The 22,655-nt window shown below is 36.2% G+C and overlaps 1 protein-coding gene and 1 non-coding gene across 3 annotated transcripts in view; both read left to right on the forward strand.

Annotated features, from left to right (window-relative positions):
• Positions 1 to 22,655, forward strand: part of CNTNAP4 (contactin associated protein family member 4) — a 270,914-nt gene that overhangs the window by 135,451 nt on the left and 112,808 nt on the right. For both annotated transcript variants that reach the window (XM_077133653.1, XM_077133652.1), the window contains exon 4: positions 14,610 to 14,757. In XM_077133653.1, coding sequence (XP_076989768.1) covers positions 14,610 to 14,757 — 148 coding nt within the window. The remainder of the gene's footprint in view (positions 1 to 14,609; positions 14,758 to 22,655) is intronic.
• LOC143660449 (U6 spliceosomal RNA) lies at positions 14,440 to 14,546 on the forward strand. Its single transcript, XR_013164050.1, has one exon. It is a non-coding gene; the product is annotated as a U6 spliceosomal RNA (small nuclear RNA).

Here is a 22,655-nt window from a genome sequence, read left to right on the forward strand (position 1 = left end):
CAGAGAGGACAAAAACTGGGAGGCTACCAACAGCAGTTTAATGGGATTGTAGAGGATATATAGAAAGATATATATTTTCTTTAAAATACAAGAAAACAGCAGGAGGGGAAGACTGGGGATGCAAGACTGTGCTGGAATTTGAGTAGGAGGCTGGAGAAGGGTGTGCTTAATCTGTCACTGAGTCTTTTTCACCTAGGATTAATGACTATTCCAAGCCGATAGTGGCATATGTAATAAGAGTGAATGCTTATTGAGCGTTTAGTATCAAATACTCTTTCATTTATTCAGTAAATACTTATTGAGTGGTATGTCATAACTGCTGAGATATATACAGGGAATCAATAATGGATAAGGTGCTTTCCCTTTTGTAAAGGCTATCACAATTTGATGTGCAAACAGGGTTTTGTAATCCAGCTTCTATTTTGTTAATCAGGATCATAGACTCAGTGGACTACAGGAGAAACTAAGGGACTCTCAATGGGCTTACGGGAAGACTTGAGCAAGAGGTGATAGCTGAGCTAGGAGGAGTTCAAAGAGCAGGGAACAGTTTCCCAGCAGAGAATCCATGGGTGGGGTTGGGATGGTAGAGGATGAAGAAATGAACAAAGGGGAACTGAAAAATAGCTATTGGATATGACAGTCCGAAGAATGATTGTGATCATTGTATTATTAAAGTCAGTGAATTATGGGAGGGAGATCAAATTATAAAGGGTTAAATGTTACTGGGGATGGGACCCACAGAGGGGGTGGCTATTTACCTCATTTCAGGGAGGAGAGGGTGGAAGGCATATAATAGTAGAGGAAAGAAACTTTGGAATGTGCATACAACAGACAGCTGTGGAGCCGTCAGGCTTATTTTCATTATTATGCATTTCTAGGAATGGAAAATATAGCAACTGTTATCTATCTAATGATAGCAGTAAAATAGCCAGAAATAATAATCATAAAATACTAGTGTTATAGTCAATTCATAAATCTGTCATTTTATAAATAAAATGTCATGGGTGCAATCACAGCATTATGAAAATAACAAATATGTATTTTATGTATGCATATATAATGCATATATATATATATATAAATACATATATATCAGAGAGAAACATTTTATGCTAGAGAAAACACTGGAATTCATGTAGTACAGAGGTTCTCAAACTTGAGCATGCATTAGAATTACCTAAAGGACTTGCTAAAACACTGAATGTTGACAGCCTCCCTTCTCCGCCGCCCACAGTCATGGGTTCTAATTGCTGCATAATACTCCACACTGTGCATCTACCTTAGTTTACTGATCCACTTTCCCAGCCATGAACACTTGGGTTGTTTTCAACTCTCAGTCACCACCTTGCAAAGAGCATACTTGTGCCTGCTCCTTATGCACGTGTGTGAGAATTGCTTTGGGATGTAGATACAGAATCACCAGGTAACAGTACATATGCATATAAATGATTGTATTACTGAGTACCCCAGTATTCTCAACTAATTGCAACACAAGTCTGCACTCCCACCAGCTATTCATGAGGGTCCCTATATCTCCACATTCCTGCCAACACTTGGTCTTATCTAGCCTTCTGCCTTGCCAGCTCTTTAAATACCAGCAAAATGATCTTATTGGTATTTAAAATAATAATGTTGGGCATTATATTGGTTTGGACCTAGATGTACCTGAGAAAAACATACTCTTAAACTTAATCCAGCCCTGTGGGTGGCAACCCATTATAAGTAGGACCTGTTGATGAGGTTACTATGGCCCACCTCAATCAGGATGGTTCTTAAGCCTATTACTGGAGTCCTTTATAAGCAGAATGAAATTCAGACAGATGCAGAGAAAGCCAAGGGAAGCAAGAAGCTGAAGGTCGACAGAACCTGGAGGAGAAGGAAGAGGGCAGGAGAGGCTACTGTGTGCACTGCCATGTGACAAAAAAGCCCAGGACCAAGGCTCACTGGCACCCAGCCCCAGAGTGCCACAGTCTTTGGGAAGTCTTGATGATGCCTTGATTTGGACTTGTATTTTAGCCTCAAAACCATGAGATGTTGAAGTCCTGTTGTTTAAGCCAATCCATTGCATGTTATTTGCTTGAGCAGTCAAAAAATAAATCAACAAATATTAACAAGCATCTCTCCTTTTCTTGTTTATTTGTCCTCTCTCCTCTTGCTAGCATGTTTAGTTACTTCACCTTCTAAGTTCCAGTTCCCTCATGTTTAAAATGAGGAACTATGAACATCTCTCTCATAAAAAGCTCATGAAATGAGATAATGCATAGGAAGGGATTTTGTATGGAGTCTGTAAAGTAGAAAGCACTCAAAAGTAGTTATCTATTTTTGTTGTTATTCTGGAATACAATAAAAAAGAGATGATTTCTCAGAAGGCGAATTTATGAAGTATTTAGAGAATTGAGTGACTAGAAGATTGCCAATAATCAAAATTCGGTTTGGGGATATTGTTATAAGGTTCCTAGAACTCACAGTGTAAGGAAGTCAAGAGAACCTGCATGTTTAATAATGTCCAGGAAATTGGAATGGACAAATGGAGCTTTGGTGAAAGAAAAAGGCTCTAAGAAAAGATGAATAAAGAATGAAATAATTTGCTTTTCCTTTTTTGTTTACATTTTTATGTTTAAGTATTATAATCATCTCATTAAAAATTCCTAATTTGAGGAAGTAAAAAAAAAAAGAAATCTATAATCTCATCACTTAAAAAGTTTTGATGTGTCACCTTTGTTCTTTTCTTATTATGCTTATTTTTAATTAACTTGTGAGTATGCTTGATCACACAATCACGAATTATACCTAAGAAATGAAGAGAGCACACTAATTTTTCAATAGTTTGCCAAACTCACCATTTTAACTGCTTCAAAATATCCCATCATGGGTGGGCTATGGTGGCTCAGCAGGCAGTGTTCTCACCTTCCATGTCAGAGACCCGGGTCCGATTCTGGGTGCCTCCCTGTGCAAAAAAAAATAAGAAGCAAGCAAAAAAAAAAAAAAAAACAAAAAAATACCCACAAAATATTCCATCAGGTGCATGTGCCAGAGGGGTCATTTTTTAAGGCTCTGGAGTTTTATGGCTCTGGAGGTATCTTATAAAAATTTTTATTATAAATTATTCTAATCAAATGGGCTTAGATATGCAACATATCTTAATGTAAGTCAGTATGCTTAATAATACGTTGTGTTTGTATGGCCTGATAGAGAGTAGACAGTTTCAGTCACGTCGTCCTCAAAGGCGTGGGGGAGGGTCGAAATAGACTCTCTCAGTACATGTGGGTGTTCGGGAAGGTTTATGATTCATTCTTAAGTTGCTCAACATTTGGTGTTTTTATATCGGACTCTGGTAGCATTTTTGTAAGCATTAAATAATCTGTGAACTTGTTTAACACAATGAATAGACATCTTTTGAGCTTAAACACCACAGTACAGGAATTGAGATTACGCTCTAGAAGCACCCATATTTTGAGACGAAGGACTTCTGACAAAGACATTTTGATAAAGAATTTATATACACGTATAATAAAAACGTGTTTCTTGACTGAAGCTGTAAATAAGCTTCTTAACGAAGGAATTGTGTAGCTTATGACTTTCATTCTCAAATGTAGCATTAGGTTGAACTGTTCTAGAGATCTCTTTAAAGCCACAAGTGTTGTATTTGTTCCTTCCCTGTAGTGTGTAGATCTGACCAGTATAATTGCTCAGCAAAGTCAGACTGGGAATTGTAATGTTTTAATATCATCAATTTCTAAATAATTTTGGAAACATTTGTAGTATGTGAAGAGTTCCCAAATTACACTTTTTTTTTTTTTACATATATCTAAAGAACATGGCTTGTAGAAACTGATTATTGTTTCATGCACTAAACAATCTTGATTACTAAGTAAAGCAGGGTTTTTTTTTGTGGTGCAGCAAGAGCAATTAATTATATACATAAAAATAAGTAAGTTTCTTGCCTGGCAGCAGGAAATGTAAAAAATATATAACTGTAGTAGATAAGCAGAGGACTGTTTGAGTGTACTGAGCTCTTTATACTCCTAATTCATTTCATCTTCACAACTGGCCCCCACACCACTCCATACACCTAAGTTGACTGGATAGTAAAATGAACCCCCTTTCTACCTCTTTCCAGCCCCAACAACCACCAACCCATAGCCAATCCATCCTGCCCCATCCCTTCTCCCCTGTTGGTACCCCCACCACTGCATTCTCTCAAAGCAGATTCCAGACATCCTGACCTTTCATTCTGTGATATTTCAATGTGGCTCTCTAAAAAGCAAAGGTGTTCTTCAAGCAGAACCTAAAAAAGTGAAGAATAATTCATTTACATCGTTAATTCTGTCAGATTTCAAATTTCCACTTGTTAACTAGGAATGCACATTTGCTTTATTCTCATAGGAAAATAAGAAGCATAATGTTCCAAAGACAAGCTAATAAGCTAAAAAGAAAGGATTAGTATTAAAGATTGTTGATTCCAGAGCCCCATTCTCGGAGCATGGGCTCTGTAATATCACCTCATCCACTGCCATAGCCTGAGGATTTGAGTCCCTGAGCAATTGCTGAAGCTGTGTATTCCACACAGCATGCTATTTCCCGTTTTCAGAGAGTTGTGGCTTTCCTAACTGAGGGAACAAAGCCAGAGTAGGGCATTGTTTCTGCTATTCCTTCATTCATAATGGTTACGTCCAAGACCTAAGAATTTGTGGCTGTTCTGGAAAGGATCAGAGCAAAATTGAATGTATGGAGTGATGGACTTCACACTATTGGTTTCATTAAAGTGTACCTTTTCTTTTTTCTTTTTTTTTTTTTAATTTAAACATAAGGCCATTTTTATAAGCCCAGTAGTGTGTCATTGGAATGCTAGTAGAAGTTCCCTTCAAATTCATTCATTTTACTTTCGTTATCTATAGAGACCACCTAGGCATTTTATCAATAGTGCCTTTATACATTGTAAAGATTGTCATTTCTTAAAATTCAAACAGGCAGAATTTAAATTAAAATATATCTACCATATCATTAAAACCACCTGCAATGTTTTATAAACTGCTTTCAGTGGATGCATGCAAATACCTATAAAAATTATCTCTGTTTCAGCTGATTACGTATTTTTGAAAAATTTTGCAAATATCAATTGACCAATCTCATTCACCTTGAAAACAGGAACCACATGGACAAGGACATTTAAGAGCCTCTTGTTGCTTTGCATGACTATAACTACAACATCTCAAGTGTAATTTCCAAACATGATGTTCAAAAACAAACTAGCTAAAAGGAAATAAAATTCAGCATTTAGGAAATGAGAACTTTTTTGTTTTTCGGAATCGAGCCAGGGTTTCCTGCATGGAAAATGAGCATCTACCACTGAACTACCTGTGTACCCTAAAACGTTTTTTTAAGTGACTTTCTTTGGAAGTGTCTTTTTTGACACCTTTTGTCTTGAGATTTAAAAAATGGTAAACGGTGGTCAGATAAATATTTGGCTTTGTTTCCTAAATGGAATTGTCACCTGATTAAAGTACATTTGAAGGAGTTGATATTTCTCTTTTGATGATTGGGCTAGACAACTCAGATTTAAACCCACAATTTTTAACATAAAAAATGCCATTCAGACTGAGACAGGCTCCCTGTGGCAGTGTCCCTTCTATGCAACTCAGCAGCCACCACAGCACTTTATCAGGGCTTATTTTTACATTTTTATTTATTTATTTTTTGTGGGGTGCATGGTCCGGGAATCCAACCCGGGTCTCCTGCATGGAAGGTGGGTATTCTAATCACTAAACTACCTGTCACCCTATCAGGGCTTATTTTGAACCAGGGAAATATTAATGCCTTTATCTTACTTAATGCACATATCAGACTTGGAAGTAGATGTTTCTATTCCCAGTTTATAGATGAAGAAACTGAGGTTTAAGAATATATCTGACTCGTTTCTTTAGCTATTAATGGTAGAGGCAGAATTGTCTAATTTTCCCCAGGTCACACCGAAGTGTGAATGCGCATCCTTAATTTTCCCCTTTACAGAGGGAGAAAACAGCGTTCATTTGTTGTTGGGTAATAGTTCTTGGTGCTTGAAAGAAGTTGTCTCTGATAGTAAAAGATATATTTTTTTGAATGTAATGTAAATAGTTAAATGCCCCCAAGTTTCTGTTGTTTCTATCTAGTAGAGGAAATATTTCCCAAATCTCAGACATCCTAGCATTAAAAATGGAGCACATGTGCTTAGGAATTTAAATTTTCTGTATTCTTTTTTCCATTTCTCTTTATCAAGGTACCCAAGAGAACGTGAGTCATTTACTGGTTTGCTTTGTTGTTTTGGAACACCTGGCAGTGTTTCAAAAGCCCGTGCAACTAGGCAGGTGTTATTATTGATTGAAATAAAAACAGCTTCTTTCTGCCCTCTCTAAGCCGGTGTCTGCTTTTGCATTTATATCACCTTCTGTCCCCAGAGGACAGATGGGTTTGGTCTCTTTGGTGAAAAATCGGTTAAGAAACCTGCACATTTTTGCACCTTGATTATTATATTATTAGATAAAGTAATTCTCTTTTGACTTTCTGTGTAATTAAACTTTGATCGTGTGACCAAATCATACGGAACCTGAAAGTCAAATAACCCCAAGATAATACTGCATCGTATTTTTGTCTCTGTGTTCTAAAAGTACTTGGTAAAACTTTAAGCTGGCAATAACTTTACGAAGAACACTTTAGAGGTCATTAACCTCTGTGTCTTCCAAAGTTCTGTGTTCCAATTAGGCATGCCTCAGAGGTGACAGAGCTTCTCCCAGCATCTAGCATCTATGAAAGCCTAGGTGAGGGTTTACAGGAAAATGGGGTAATCATTAGTTACATATTGTGCACATAGCTTCAGGGACTGAAATGAGAGCCTTTGATTCTAAAACAAAAAGAAACAGTAAGGGCCGCTTTTTCTCTACCCAAGCTTTGTATTTTAGACTTGATTTTTAACTTTCTAAAATGCATATTGAAGTTTCCATTTGGGTCAACTATTACTAATTCGTTTAATACATAACCCGCATTTTGAAGCACTATGGTGACTAATCAATATGTTAGAATGACTATCTAAAAACATTCAAAGAATGTAGAGGGAAGTGAGAAACGTTTCACTTTAAATTTTATAATGTCCCTTGTGGAGAATTCAGTGGTTTTCTTTCAGCACTGAACAATAGTTATTTTAATAGCAATGGTATAAGAATGCCATTATTTTTTGTAATATTAATGGTAAAATGAAAGATGCTAACAGAGCTCTTTATGGTATAATGCATGATAAATTATATGATATCTAAAATATGAAGTTGAAGGTACTTTTAGTGTTCTTAATGATCTATAGAAAATCATAAAAGTGAAAAGTACAATTTTAATGAGGTATTCTTCAAAATCTTCCCTTCTTGCTTTTGGGTAAATATATGCAGCATTTAAATCGAGAGTCCTCACTGAACTTTCTTTTAAAGTGTTAAGGTCACATTTCTTTTCCATAGTTAGCAGGATATTTTCACTTAACTTTTTATGCTGAAGCACAACACATCCAGAAAAAAACTTAAGGGATATGTCTATGGCCTGCTGGATTATCAAAAAAGTAAAACACCTTTAAATATTATCTAGGGCAAGAAGATTACAGTGTCTCAAACACCTTCTCTTGTACCCCTCTTGATCATTACTACTTTCCTCTCTCTGCAAATCAATCTCTGTCATGGCTTCTAACATCATAGGGCTATTTTGCTTGTTTGAACCATAAACAAAAGGAATCACATGAAATCTACTCTTTTTATATCTGACTCCTTTGGCCAGTGATTATATTGTGAAAAGCATCTGTCGTTGTATATAGGTACAGTGGATATTTGCATTGCTTTAGAGAATTTCATTATATGTCTAGATCCCCACTGGTTCATCTATTTTGCACTTGGACGTTGGAGTTGTTTTCACTTTAGGACTATAATGAATAAAGCTTTAAGAACATTCACGCACATGTCTTTTCGTACATAAGTGCCTGTTTTTCTGTTGTGTACATTCCCTGGAGTAGAATTGCTAGATCATAAAATGTGGGTAGATTTGACTTTTCTTCATAGAGATTTTCCTGTTTGCACTCTCGACAGCAGTGTGAAAAATTCCATATGCTCTACATATGGCCAACTCCTGGTATTGCCAGTTTTCTTTTATTTTGGCTTTTTATTTTTACCTCCAATTTTAACCATTTCTGGTTGGTGTGCAGAACCCCCATAATCTGGTCTTAATTTGTATTGCTCCCATTACTAATCAGGTTGAATACCATTTCATAGCTACAGTAGTCACTGACATGCAGCTTTTGTCTTTCTTTTCCTTATGATTGGTAGTTTTCTCTGTATTTTGGGTACTGTTATACTGTAAAATATTTTCTCCCAATCTATGGCTTCCCTTTTCACTATTTAAGCATCTTTAAATGAACAGAAGTTCTTAATTTTAATACATGTCATTTTGTCAATGGTTTGTGCTTTTTGTATCATGTTTAAGAAATTTTTGCCTTCCTCAAAGTTGTAAAGCTATTCTGCTAAGTTATTCCTCTAGTAGTGTTATTTGCCTTTCATATTTGGATCTACAGTCTTCCTGGAATTGATATTTGCATGTGGTTTGAGGCAGAGATCAATGTTTCTTTTCATTTCTTTCCTTCCTTCCCTTTTTTTTTCCTTCTTTCTTTTTCAGGGTTCTGGAACTAAAATATTGTCCCTAACCCTGTGAAGCTGTCAGAAGCTCTGCTCAGCTTCTCAGTTCCTCAGTTTCTCCTCTTCAAGAATCCTTTAATTGTCTACAAAGAGAAAAGAGCTTCAAGTGCAGGGCTCATCTCTGTAGATTGTCTTCTTCTCACAGATATTGAACATCTACCACTTAGCTGTGTTTTTTTTTTTTTTTTTTTTAAAGAGGGAGGAAGGGAAGGAAAGACAGAGAGAAGGAAGGAAGGAAGAAAGGGAAACATCTTTAAACATTTTCTTGTTTTATTATATTTTGTTTGTTTGTTTGTTTTTTACATGGGCTGGGGCCGGGAATCGAACCGAGGTCCTCCGGCATGGCAGGCAAGCACTCTTGCCCGCTGAGCCACCGTGGCCCGCCTAGCTGTGTTTTTTGTTCTTCAATCTATTTTTTTAAAAAAAATTCTGTACAGTGTTCTAGTAGGAGGACTGTTCAGAATTAGTCCTTGACTACCATAAGTGTTTATTTTTTTAATTTAATGTTATTTTCCAAATCAAGAAAAAAAATTGGTCTTCCACAAAATTGTACGTATATTTACCATTGAGTAAATTCACGTGTAATGAATGACCTGTCCACGTATCTTCCACGTAATGGTTTATTTCTGTGTCTCAGTGATCGCTATAGACCAGAGTCAAGGTTTTGTCTTTCACATCTTTACCTCTTGCTATTTGATGTTTATTTCTTTGAGAATTTTAGGTCTTTTATGCTGAAAGGGCCTGGGCACTATTTTCACACCTTTGTGTCACCACAGGATCTAACATATTAACTGGTACGTGTGCCTCATTGAGCTGTTGCTAAAACTTTGCTGCCTCTTCAAAAAAATATTTTAAGCATATTGAGTGTTTTCTGGAGGGTGGGAGAAACCAAGTGTATATTATAAAAAATGTATTATTTTTTATTTTAAAATTTAAGATTTATTCTACAACTGAACAAAACTTTTTATTCAATGTAACTACTATACTTTCATTGATGTTTCTATATTATCATAAATGAGAATGACATGCATACTCACTAAAGATAGAATCAACATATATAGATACAGTGACATATGTTCTTCGACATATGTTTAAAAGGCATTCTATCTGTTATTTTGCTCTAACTAGTTATTCTATCAGAGTTAATGTTGGCGAACCACTTCCCACTTTTGAGTAGTTCTTATTTTTTTGGCTTTTCTGTTGCACTTTTCAAGACTACATAACTTCTTGGGAGATACACATGGTAGAGATTTATAGCTGGTATCTCTGTACTCAAAATAAATAAATGATATCCATTAGACAGCGTATTCTATGATGCGTTTGGTGTCTGCATGTCCGGTGACCATCAGAATGAGTTGTTCTTGGCAGTAGATCCTATGTAGGTCACATTAAGTCACCAGATTCTTACAATAAGAGAATATAGTAATGAGAAGAAGATTTTCATGTCTGTTTTTTGTTTATTGTTTTGTTTTTTATTTCCACTAGGACTGCTGTTTATTTTGATGGGCTCTGGACCAGTTTTTATATAGTTATAAAGTCTGCTATGTTAACCACGTATAACTGGCCCCATGTTTCTAACTTATTACAGCAATGTTTCAGAGCCCCTTATGGACTGCCATATGGGCATCTTCCTTTATCTGTCTTGGCTTTCAAAGGACAGTTGCTCAATTAATATTTGAAAAATAAATTAATGCTTTACACCTGTGCATAAAGTTTAGAATCACTTTGTGAATACTAAAACAGCCTGTCAAAAACTTTAATTCATGGTGCCTGCCCATGAAAACAAAAAACTTCAATTCATTAACTCCATGAATTATATTGTTTAGAATAAATTTCTGTACCATATATGAATACCTCATGGAGTTTTGAAAGTCATCAAGTCTAAAAGAAAAGAGAAATCCAATGGAAGGTCTATGAATTTTACCATGTAATGCACATATGTTTAATTTTATGTCTAGATATTTCATATTTGATGATATATCTCTTTATACACTGTTATCTATTAGGTTTCTATTTATATTCAAGAATCCCATTGATTCTTGCATATTCCTTTTATTTTTATTTTACCTAGATAATTTTGAAAAAATGTAAAGCTTAATAGAATAATCTTTTGTCTATAAAAGCCAAAAATATGAGTCCCAGTTGAGCAATACTCAAGTTGCTTTATTCTTAATTACATAAAAAATGTATAAATATACATTTTGAGAAAAAGGAAAAAAAAGCTTTATTTAAATATCAAATTCCCTCAATGATGAGTTGCTTCTTTTCACATTCTGTTGGAGTGGGGCCTTTTGGGTGCTTAGATAAATTATGGGGTTTGGAGTCAGAGAAACCATGAAGTAAATTTTTGCTCTGCCAGTTTCTAGGTGTGTGACTTTAGGCAAGTAACTGAACCTCAATAATTTTCATTTTCTTCACTTGTAAAGTAGGTACAAATAAAATAACAAATAAGGCAGGTATACTAATGGCTCCTTCACAGGACTGATGCGAATAAAGCCCAATAGCGCCCTGTGCTGCTCTGACCCTGAGCTGTGCACCACCCTGGTGGAGACATTGAGACTGACAGCCTAGAACCCATGTGCTCTGGATGCCTCTCTTTCAAGATTAACCCTAATGAATTCTTCCCACCATCCTTTGCCTCTCTGAGCAATTCTGAGATAATAAATGGAGGAGGAAAGAGCAGGATGTATCAACAAATCAGAAGGATGTTCTAAGAGCGAGTCAAAGACTAAAGTAATACATTAGCATGGCCCTCATTAGATAAGCAGACTCCAGATCCCCACCCCAAGATTTCATGAGGGAGGTATAGGGCTCAGAAGTCTGCATTTCTAAAACGCACCTCAAGTAACTCTGACACATGCTGAAGTTCAGAACATGTAATATAAAGGAAGACATAAATGCTCTTGTCATAAAACTGTTTAAAAAAAGGAGAGAGGAAACTTTTAATCCACACATTACTTCATGAATTGTTATGGTATAAAATAAAAATCTGCATAGCCAATTGGGAAAAGTCTCCTAGGCAATGAAAATACCATTTAAACTTAATAATATACATCAGAGTTCTCATTTATAAAACAGTTCAGCATCTATCCCATGGCTCATTCACAAACAGTCTGAAAAGATTCCCATTAAATCTTGGACACCAAAATAGACTCTGTTATCTTATAAATTTCACACAAAAAGTTCCAACACATGGAATAAAGAATACAATATTACTTTCAGTTTAACATATTTAATTACTAGTAATGGTGCATATTTTTCAAGTGACATGAGTATTAAAAAGTTATTTGTTATGTAGTGTACTGTTAAATGATATTTCCTGTTCTGCCACCATACGTACTTCCTATGTCTTTGTCTTACTTTATTTTACTAATTATTATAAAATTAATACAGACCCATTAACAATTAACAAAGTCCTGAAATGTGTTAAGTGAAAGCCCCATATCCTCCTCCTCACCATTTCTCTCAAAGCTCAGCCTTGATAAGAAATGACTGCTAAGGATTTTGAATATGCCCATCAAGGTATTTTCATTACTAATAGAAGCCATTTATCTTATATTTCTTCATGTTCTCAAAAATGCACATAACTCAGAAGTGAATCGGGTAAAAAGTGAGAATTCCCCATTTGCCAACTTCTGCCTCTCCCCATTCCGTTGACCTGTCTGTTGTCACTGTCACACTGTATCTTTACTCCCAAAGCCTTAAGATCATGATAGTGGTATTTATCTAAACCATGGACTTCAACTCATTTTTAAAAAATTGAATTAAATAATCATCCAGCTGTTCACTCAGCAAGAAATCAAAATTAAGGATATTATTAACCTGCCAGTGGCAACCAGGAAAATGGAATAAAATGTATACGAAACTTGGCTAGGAATGAATGTCTGTCAATCAGATTCTCAACCCTGGCTGAGATTACCTTGACTTGGGAAGGCTGTAAATACATGCACACGTGCACACATACACATATAACACACCCACATGCTCAACTCAGACACCAAGCAATGCCCAAGGCCTGAGCCCTAGTTGCTTTAAGTATATCCAAGCATGGGAAACCCTGCTCTTCATGGAGCTACATCGGTCATTCTAAGGAAAGATTTAGAATAAATGGACGTCAAATTTTCAGGCAAGCATTTATGATTTCAACAGAAATGAAGGTGGTGGTGCTGTAGAAGTGGAGTGGGGTGGGCACTGGGCAGTGAGATAGAGGATGCGGCTAACCTTTCTTACTAAGTCTGCAATGGGCAATTTCAACCCACGGAGGAGAATGGAATTTTCTGGTTAGGTTCTGATTTTCACAGTCCAAATAGTCCTTTGGGGTTAAATGTTGTTCTCACTATGTTCTAAGAGCATTAGCCTAGGAATGTACTTTGCAGGAAAAAAAGAAAAGTGGGGATTTTGTGGCCTGCTGAATAATTAACTGTCCTTGTGGGAGACATTTGACCTGCTCTGAGAGGCCTCTCATTGGGAAACTTGCTTAACTTGGTTTTGTTTCATTATTATTATTATTTTTTTGAAGTCCAGACTTTCCAAAACTCACACGTCCAACAAATATTTTATTGAGTACCACTTTGAGCCAATCAGTATTCTGGAGAAATGGGCCAATGGCAGTAAGGGTCCCTGCTTTCATGGTGCTTGTAGTCCAGTGGGATAAAATAAACAAACAGTAATAAACAAGAGCATAACAAAAAATAAATAATACCCTGTGTACTGTTTCAGTGTATTTGTCCTTTGCCTTGTGTACTGTACATGAGTTTTCCCTTATTTGTTGCTCCAGTAATTGGACAGAGACTCAATCATGGGCCTGCAATGTAGCTGCATCTTCTCCTTTCTTGTCCTACGTAAGCCGATAGTTAAAGAAAAATAAAGGCATAAAAATGAAGTTAAAAACACTGAAAACAATTTCTTCTGCTTCATGCAGGTGTCTCCCCTTACCACATATCATGTAGTAGAAAATCAAAGCTGCTGAGATGTTGTACTTTGGTGCCGCCTTATATGAGCTTTGCATTAGGTAAATGCATCCTGATATCATAGAAAGAACACAGCTCCTGGTTACAAACCTGACAAACTCCAGAGACTCTTTTCGCCTCTCTGCTCTTTAATTTCCTCATCTGCAATTTGAAGCTGATGTTTAGCATTATTCCCTAAATCCCTCTAGCTTTCAAATTCTAGAGTCTATAAGTGGAATTACAGGTCTTTCAAAATTATTATTCTTTCCAGCTTCCCCCCTTTTATGTCATTCATGCATTCAGCAGTTTACTGGTAATGTTTAAAAACAGGCTCTCAGTAGTTTTGTGCTGAGTGTTGGGTGACATTTTCAGGTATGCTAATGAGTGAGATGAGAGAATGAAGCAACAAAAGCACGTCACAACTTCTTCCATTCCTCAATGATGTGAGCGCCTTCTGTGCTGAATGAGATAATAGTTTTTGAAACTAGAAGGATATTTCCTTGAATTTTTTTTTTGTGTGTGTGCCAACCCAACGTGAATGGCTACAGACATGGCACGCTTTGACGTTTAATCTGCATTTTCTTCATAGAAGTAGACTATGGTCATTGACATTTGGTTTAATAGGGGTGGTGGAGAGAGAAAGAAGGGTTTAGGCAGTGGTAACTTCCGCAGACAGAAAGGGATTGTCGCTTCATGATTAATGTAGTTTCCTTCAAGAAGGCAGCCAATTTTGTCTTTCGAAAGTAAAGCCCTAATTGCTCACCAAGTTTGTATATGACAGAGTGAAACAAATAGTGCTCGCTTTGGCAGCACATGTGCTGAAATTGGAACGATACCCAGAAAATTCGCCTGGCCTCTGAGCAAGGATGACACGCAAATGCATGAAGCGTTCCATATTAAAAAAAAAAAAAGTGAAACAAATATTTTCTCTCTACTGATTTCTTTCTTTCCCTTTTTTTTCTAGGGTTTTTCAGGAAATGCAAATGCAGACACTGTTGTATCCTATAGACTCAGGCCTGCTATCAAAGCCAGATTTCTGCGCTTCATCCCTGTAGAGTGGAACCCCAGGGGCAGGATTGGAATGCGGGTCGAGGTGTTTGGTTGTGCATATAGTAAGTATTCGTTTACCCAGCCCGGCTGAAATAGACAGCAAGGAGATGTTTTAAAAGCCAAACTTTGAACTGAAATGGACTTTTTAGCCACATTAGCAGGTAATATTTTGTCGAAGGATTTTCTGTGTGTACCCATACATGCCAATATTGATTTTAGTTTTCAGCTTTTATAGTTCAGTTAGGAGATGGGAGCATTTGATGCAGAGGATTGCTATATAGATAGATACTTAGACAGACGCACAAACATAGATGTGGATGTGTGTTTGCAGATGCGTATGACTGCATTTATCTAAACCTGGCATTATTGACTAGAGTCTAACTTTCGAATATTAGAACTCCCTCCCCCACCCCCCGCCATGGGTTATATTTGATGACTGCTCATTTAGGTGCCCCGAATTGAATAAAAGTGATAGTGGTCTATTTAATGTAACCAGCCATCTGTTATGAAACCAAAGAATATTGTCCTCTCCAGCCTAAAAATAACATGCCATGTAATTCACTTTTAAATATTCTATGCCCTCAGCCTAAATTAATAGAAATGTAAAGACCTATGCTAGAATATAAAATTTCTCTGAAATGCTTTCACATAAAAAAAAAATAGAAACCACAGGCTTTACTTAATCTCCTCTTAAAGAAATATTTTATTATATTTTTTTGTGGGAAAGGTACCTAAGAGTTATTGATAATTCACCTCAAGCCACTCCTTCCTGTTCAATGCTCTTTTATTATGGAACAATGAGTTAGTTAACATAATCCGCAATTAGCAAATGAACAGACTGTGGTTTGGAGAGATTCAGTGAGTCTCACAGCGCGTACATGGAAGAATTGAGGAATTCCCAGGGTTGTTCGATTCTACTGTATCATTCTTCCTATAGTAAACATCCATTTTTTAACCTTTAAATAGTTTCCCCCTTTATTAGAGAATTTGTGGGTTTACAGAACAATCGTGCATAAAAGACGGGAATCCCGTTTTCAACCCCCCCACCAACCCCTTGCATTGATGTGGAACGTATGTCACACCCGATTATAGCACATTTTTGTAATTGAACTGTTAGTTCAAGTCCATGGTTAACATAGCGTTCTCTGTTTGAGTAGTGTAGTTCCATGGATTTTTTTTTTTATTGTGAAATACAACATATATATACAAAAAAGCCACACATTTCCAAGTACATTTTGACAAGTATATAGACCAGATTTTAAAGTTTGGTATGGGTTACTGTTCCACAATTTTTAGTCTTTTCTTCTAGCTGTTCCAAGACACTGGAGACCAGCAAAAATATCAATATAATGATTCAGCCATCATATTCATTTGGTAAACCCTATCTTCTCTCTTGTACTCCTTCTCTTTAAATAACATATATGCCTGAAAGCAATAAACTCAAAGCACATCACAACAATTAGTTGTAGAACAGACTTCAGAGTTTGGTATGGGTTACAATTCCACAATTTTAGGTTTTTATTTCTAGCTGCTCTAAAGTACTAAAGACTAAAAGAACTATCAGTATAATGAGTCAGCAATCATATTCATTTGTTAAGCCTGACTTTCTCTGTATAACTCCATCACCTTTGATCTTTCTCTCACCATAGGGGTATTTTTCACTGTCGATAATATGGAATGGGGATCGAACTAGTTGATGTTCTGGAAGGCTGGCACCTCTGTATTTCAGGACTCATCTGGTCCAGGGACTCATCTGGAGGTTGTAGGTTTTGGAAAGTTACCCTAGTGCATGGAACTTTTGTAGAATCTTACATAATACCCTAGGTATTCTGGCAGGAATGGTTTTGGAATGGTTTGGGTTGGGGTCCATGGATTTTTTTTTTTTTAACATTTATTATTGTAAAATATTACATATATACAAAGCAAAGAAAGAAAAAAAGCAATAATTTTCAAAGCACACTTAAACAAGTTGTCACAGAACAGATCCCGGAGTTTGTCATGAGCTACCTTTCCATTATCTCTGATTTTTCCTTCTAGCTGTTCTCAAATACTGAAATCTAGAAGAAATATTAACATAACGATTCAGTAGTCATACTAGTTTGTTAAATCCTATTTTCTCTGTATTACCTCCTTCTTCTCCTTTGATCCTTCTCCCCAATCTATAAGGCTCTTTGGGCAGTGCCTGTTCTTGATTTTTTTCATGTTGAGAAGGGATGTTGATACTAAAGGATAGGGGGATATAATTAGTTGACAATCTTAGAGAGTCTGGTCTGTCTGGGTTTCAGGATTTATCTGACCTAGAAACGCTCCAGGGATTATAGTTTCCAGGAAAGCAAACTTAGTGCATGAAACCTTGATAGGGTCTCAGTTTGAGTTCTAGGTGTTCTTAAGAGTCAACAGGAGTGATGTTGATTTGGGTTTAGCAAACCATGGCAATTAACATTGTCTAACTGAAGCTTGCATAAGACTAGACTCCAGAAATTCCATGGATTTTTTTTTTAAGTTTTTTGCTGTTACCATATTTACAATCTAACATTTTCCTTTCTAATCTACATATTAATCTATATTCAATATGTATTTTTACAATCTAACATTTCCCTTTTTAGATATATTTATTTCAGTGCTGTGAATTGCCTTCACAATGTTGTGTTATCATCACCACCATCCATATCATTCTAAATAGGAACCCTGTATATTCTAAGCCTTAACCTCCCATTCCCTATCTCTAGCCCATCCCTTGGTAGCCTATATGCTAGATTCTGACTTTAAGAATGTACTTATTAAAAGTATTTCAAATTAGTGAGATTATGCAATACTTGTCCTTTTATGTCTGGCTTATTTCACTCACCATCACGTCTTCAGGTGTATCCATGTTGTCACACATATCAGTTGTCACTACCTTCCTTTTTACAGCTGAATAATATTATATGTATATATCACATTTTATTTATCCATTCACTGACTGATGGACCAGCTTTTGTTGCTTCTACCTTTTGGCAATTGTGAATAATGCTGCTATGAACAGCGACATGCAAAAATCTGTTCGAGCACCTGTTTTCAGTTCTTTTGGGTTTATACCTAGTAGTGAGATTGTTGGCTCATATGGTGGTTCTATACTTAGCTTTCTGAGGAACCACCAAACTGCCCTCCATAGCAGCTGCACGATTTTATGTTCTCACCAGCAATGAATGACTGTTCCTACTTCTTGGCATCCTCTCTAATACTTATTTTCTGAATTTTTAAAATAGTAGCTATTCAAATGTGTGTGAAATGGTATCTTATTATTTGATTTGCATTCCCTAATGGCTAATGATCTGAATATCTCTTCATGTGCTTTCTGTATATCTTCTTTGGAAAGATGTCTGTTCAAGTCTTTTGCCCACTTTTTTAAATTGGGATGTTTGTCTTTTTGTTGTTAAGTTGAAGTGTTTCTTTATATATGGATATTAATCCTTTATCAGATGTGTGGTTTCTAAATATTTTCTCCCATTAGGACCCTTACTATTTCATATAAATTTGATGATTGGCTTTTCCATTTTTGCAAATAAAGTTATTGGAACTTTTATTGAGAGTGGCTTTGAGTATATAAATTACTCCGGATAGTATTGACATCTTAATGATATTTAGTCTTCCAATCCATGAGCATGGAATATCCTTCCATCTATTTAGGTCTTCTTTAATTTATTTTAGCAGTGTTCTGTAATTTTCTGTGTACAAGCTCTTTACCTCCTTGTTATATTTATTTCTAGATATTTAATTATTTTAGTGCTATTGTGAATGGAATTTTTTCTTGATTTCTTCTGATTGTCCATTGCTTATGTGTAGAAACACTACTGATTTTTGGGTGTTGATCTTGTGTGCTGCCACTTTACTGAATTTATTTATTAGCTCTAGGAGCTTTTTAATGGATTTTTCAGGATTTTATGTATATGGGATCATATAATTTGCAAATAGGAAAAAGTTTTCCAATTTGGATGCCTTGTATTTCTTTTACATATCTAGTTATTCTGGCAAGAACTTCCAGTACAATGACAGTGGGCATCCTTGTCTTGTTCCTGATCTTAGAAGGAAAGTTTTCAATCTCTCAACCTTAAGTAAGATATTAGTAGTGAGCTTTTCATATATATCCTTTATCATGTTGAGGAAGTTTCCTTTTATTCGCCGAGTCCTAAGTGTTTTTGTCAAGAAAGGGTGCTGTGTTTTGTCAAATCCTTTTCTGCATTGATTGAGATGATCACGTGGTGTTTTTCTTTATTCTGTTAATGTGGTGTATTATTTTAATTGATTTTCTTATGTTGACCCAACCTTGCTACCAGGAGTAAATCCCCCTTGATCATGGTGTAATCACTAAATCTTTCTTCACACTTATTTTTGTCATTATATGACATAAGCCAAGCTAGGTTCTGGTGTACTTTATTTACATAAAAGAAAAACATGCCACAAAGAGGTCAAAGGACTTGTTGAAGTCATCTAAACAACGACAGAATAGAGAGCTAATGGTGTACAGATTGCCCAGGGCCCACCTCCACCATGAAACTTTTGTTTCCTTCGGGGACTACAGAGTAATAAAACTGGTATTAATAGCAATAGTAAGAATACTAATAGCAGTAGTAATACTGTTAATAGTAATAATTTTAATGATTCTAGAAATAGCAAAGTTTGCTTGGGTGCTTGTTATATTCTTGACATTCTACAAAGCAGTCTATAATTCAGACTACTACAGTAGCCCAGATAAATGTTATTAGATAACTAATAAAGTACCCTTTTCCCATTTTGGGATAGAGGAAGTTAAAGCCTAGAGAAGTCGAGTTGCCTGAGCCCCATAAGATAGGAAGTGGCAGCACTGGGTTTGCAGGCAAATCTGCCAAACTCCAGAACTCAAGCCCATGATCAGTTCCTTCCAGGTGCTGAATCACAGATGAGCCGGGGGTTGTCTTATTTCTGCTCAAGTTATTGCTGGCATTCTTGAGTTCAACATTTCAGCTTAGCTGCCCCTGTTATGTGTTCACTCCTTATTTCACTTTTGTCACACTGGAGTAGAATCATCCTTCTAAAAATTATCCTACCCCAAAGTTTCTGGAATAGAGAATCTGAACAGTCTTATTTATTTTTCACTTGTAAGTTTAGCAGAGCACATGACACCTGACAGAGTAGTAGTAAGCGAACAAAACTCAAGATGCACCATATGTATAGCTATATTCTCTACCTACCCAGAGCATCCACTTTGCTGAATGTTTATTCAACATAGAATAATAATAGGTAATAATTATTGAGATATAATTCTTTATTCTTTGCAAGCATATTCTATATCCTCACTACCAACCATTTAAGAGAAGGGAAAGTGAACGTTAAAAAACTTAGGTAATGTGTCCACTATCATACATCTATTGCCCCTTCAGTCTAGGATTTAACATGACTGTTGATGTTGCTTTACTGAACTAAAGCACTTCTCATCACGTCTATGTGGTAGTGATGGCCAAGGTGGTTCCTTTGTGTTCTCTGATACTTGTACCTGATGATAACTCTAGCCCCTCTCCTCCCCAACCCACAACTTGTTTTGATCTACACTCCTGAGAATGATGCATTTGTCTGTAGTGCTCTGATTTCATTTATAGTCTCTTAGAGTGAGCACATCACCCACGTACTAACTCTGCCAACTTTATTTCATTGGCCCATGATTAAAGTAGCAGTACTGATAGCCAGCCTGGTTTTAAACTCAAATATAAACACACACAGTAAAATGGTATGACAGGATTCATGTAAAGTGGATATTGTGTAGTATCCAATTATTATTAAAAGATAAAAAAATGATAAACAGTGGAAAAAATACTCTTACAGATTATCTGAAAAGAAGCCAAGAATGGGTTAGATACGAGTACCTTATGGGAATCCGTTTGATGAAATAGACTTGAAGTCCTCAATTACACTACATTCATACCTACATTTTCTATCTAATTATAGCATCCACCTTGCAGAATATTAATTTGCTGAAGCATGATAGTATAGAACTGTCATAGTGAAAAGTTACTATGCGTCAGATACTATTCTTTTTGGGCATTTTCTGATTTAATCCTAAGAACACAGCAAAGTAGGTGCACAGACACCCCTTTTATGCAGAGGTAAGAGGAGACAAACAGAATTGTCTGCCGAATGAGGCTTTTCCTTGCTCTGGGCTACGGGCATAGAACTATCTGGAACCATTAGTTTCTCCTATCCCAGAGGATGAGCTCAAGATGTTGTCATCCAGCTACAAGATTTTTGTCTGCAACTCCCCTGAGCAGCCTACACCCAAACTCAGATTATTTCTTCTCCAAACATATAAGGCTATCTTCCCAGAATCTGATAAAAGGATTAGTGGCATTGGGCTGGCAGGCCTCTGAATTTCTGTCTGAGCTCTTGCCTGCACCAAGATGTTCTCGAGTAGTGTTTGCACCAAAGAATGTGCACATGGTCTCCTGACATGGAGGAAAGTGACCCTTAGAGAAATTAGGAATCTTCTACAGGAACGCACAGACTCAGTTAGATCTAGGGTTTAAATTCAGTTTTATCACTTTCTGAAGCTGGTACTCTTGACGACTGTGTGAATCTCATACTATTCGTTTTTAAATTATTGATAGGCAATTGTTAATAGAAAACTCTATTATGAATTGGGTTTCAGAAAAAGTCTCTAAAGTAATGTATATTTTCTTAATAAAGATGTCCATATGCAATGTCATAAACATTGTATAAACTACATGTAAAATACTGCAGCATGAATGTAGGGTATGAAGAATAAAAATGATTAATAAATTGAAATTAGCTTAAGAAAGTTTGCAGTAATAGGTTTTGAAACTAAAATGCAGACATTTTCATATAGTAGGGAAGGAAGATAGTCCAAATAGAAGTGATATATCCCTGTCAAGTTCAAGAAAAGATTGTTTGGCTAATCAGTTTGTATTTGAGAATGGTCATTAGAGGCTAAATCTGGAAGCAGCAGCTCAATTAGGGAGCTTTTGCCCTCATTTGTGCAAGTGACAATGGAGCCCCCCAAATGGAGGAAAAACAATCAAGGAGGGGACAACTTCAAAATATATTGAGGCTATTGAGTCAAGAGAGCTTGGTAATGGGACGTAGGGGATGCTGAGATATCTGGTTTGAGCTACTATCTGGAAGTTAGTGCCATTTACTAGAGAAAATACAGGTTCTGGAAGGGAAAAGGAGAGATAATTAATTCAGTTGTTGAATCATTGAGCTCAAGGGCTCAATGGAAAATTGGAACTCCAAAGCCTCTGGGCTGAAATTGGTTGACGATATAGGATGGAAACATAAAATATTACTGTTAGTAAATGATAAAGTTATTTACTTTTTGACTCCTAATAAAATTAAGAGTATAAAATCCTATGCTTGAACAACCATTTGTGTCTTCAAAAATGAACATGCATTTCCACTATAATTAAGGTGAGTCTTTTATATTATTTTTCTAGCAGTATGCATTTTAAGCCAGACCCACCATGTGCTAATGCATGTACTTGCTGAAGCTGGAGGGGTAGTCTGGTCCTGTGAACATTACAGGACAAATGACCATTGTGAGAATCGCACTTAATTGTATTGTCCTCTACCCCTAGGAGTTACAGCAATAACTTGTTATGAAGAAACATCAAATAAATGGAAAGTCCATATCAAACAGCATGTTCTGCTTCAGTAAAGTTGAAGTTGTTTCCTGTGTAATGATAGAAGTAGAAACTAAATTTGGTGGGATCAAAAGGAAAGTATGAATTTCTGATGTCTTGGCCATAGCAGCTCTGAGCATGTGTATGGATCTGGAGAAGGGATTATGTAAGGAAATAACTGGTGGAAGAAAGAAAATGTTTGAAGGTAAAGACTAGTCTGCTTAGTCTAAAGAAAGGCAAACAATGATAAAGGCAAGGCAAAGAAATGACTAGGTGAAATGAGCATGTCTGAGATGCCCTTAGGAAGTGGC

The sequence above is a fragment of the Tamandua tetradactyla genome, chromosome 16 (assembly GCF_023851605.1).
Source record: "Tamandua tetradactyla isolate mTamTet1 chromosome 16, mTamTet1.pri, whole genome shotgun sequence".
Lineage (NCBI taxonomy): Eukaryota > Metazoa > Chordata > Mammalia > Pilosa > Myrmecophagidae > Tamandua > Tamandua tetradactyla.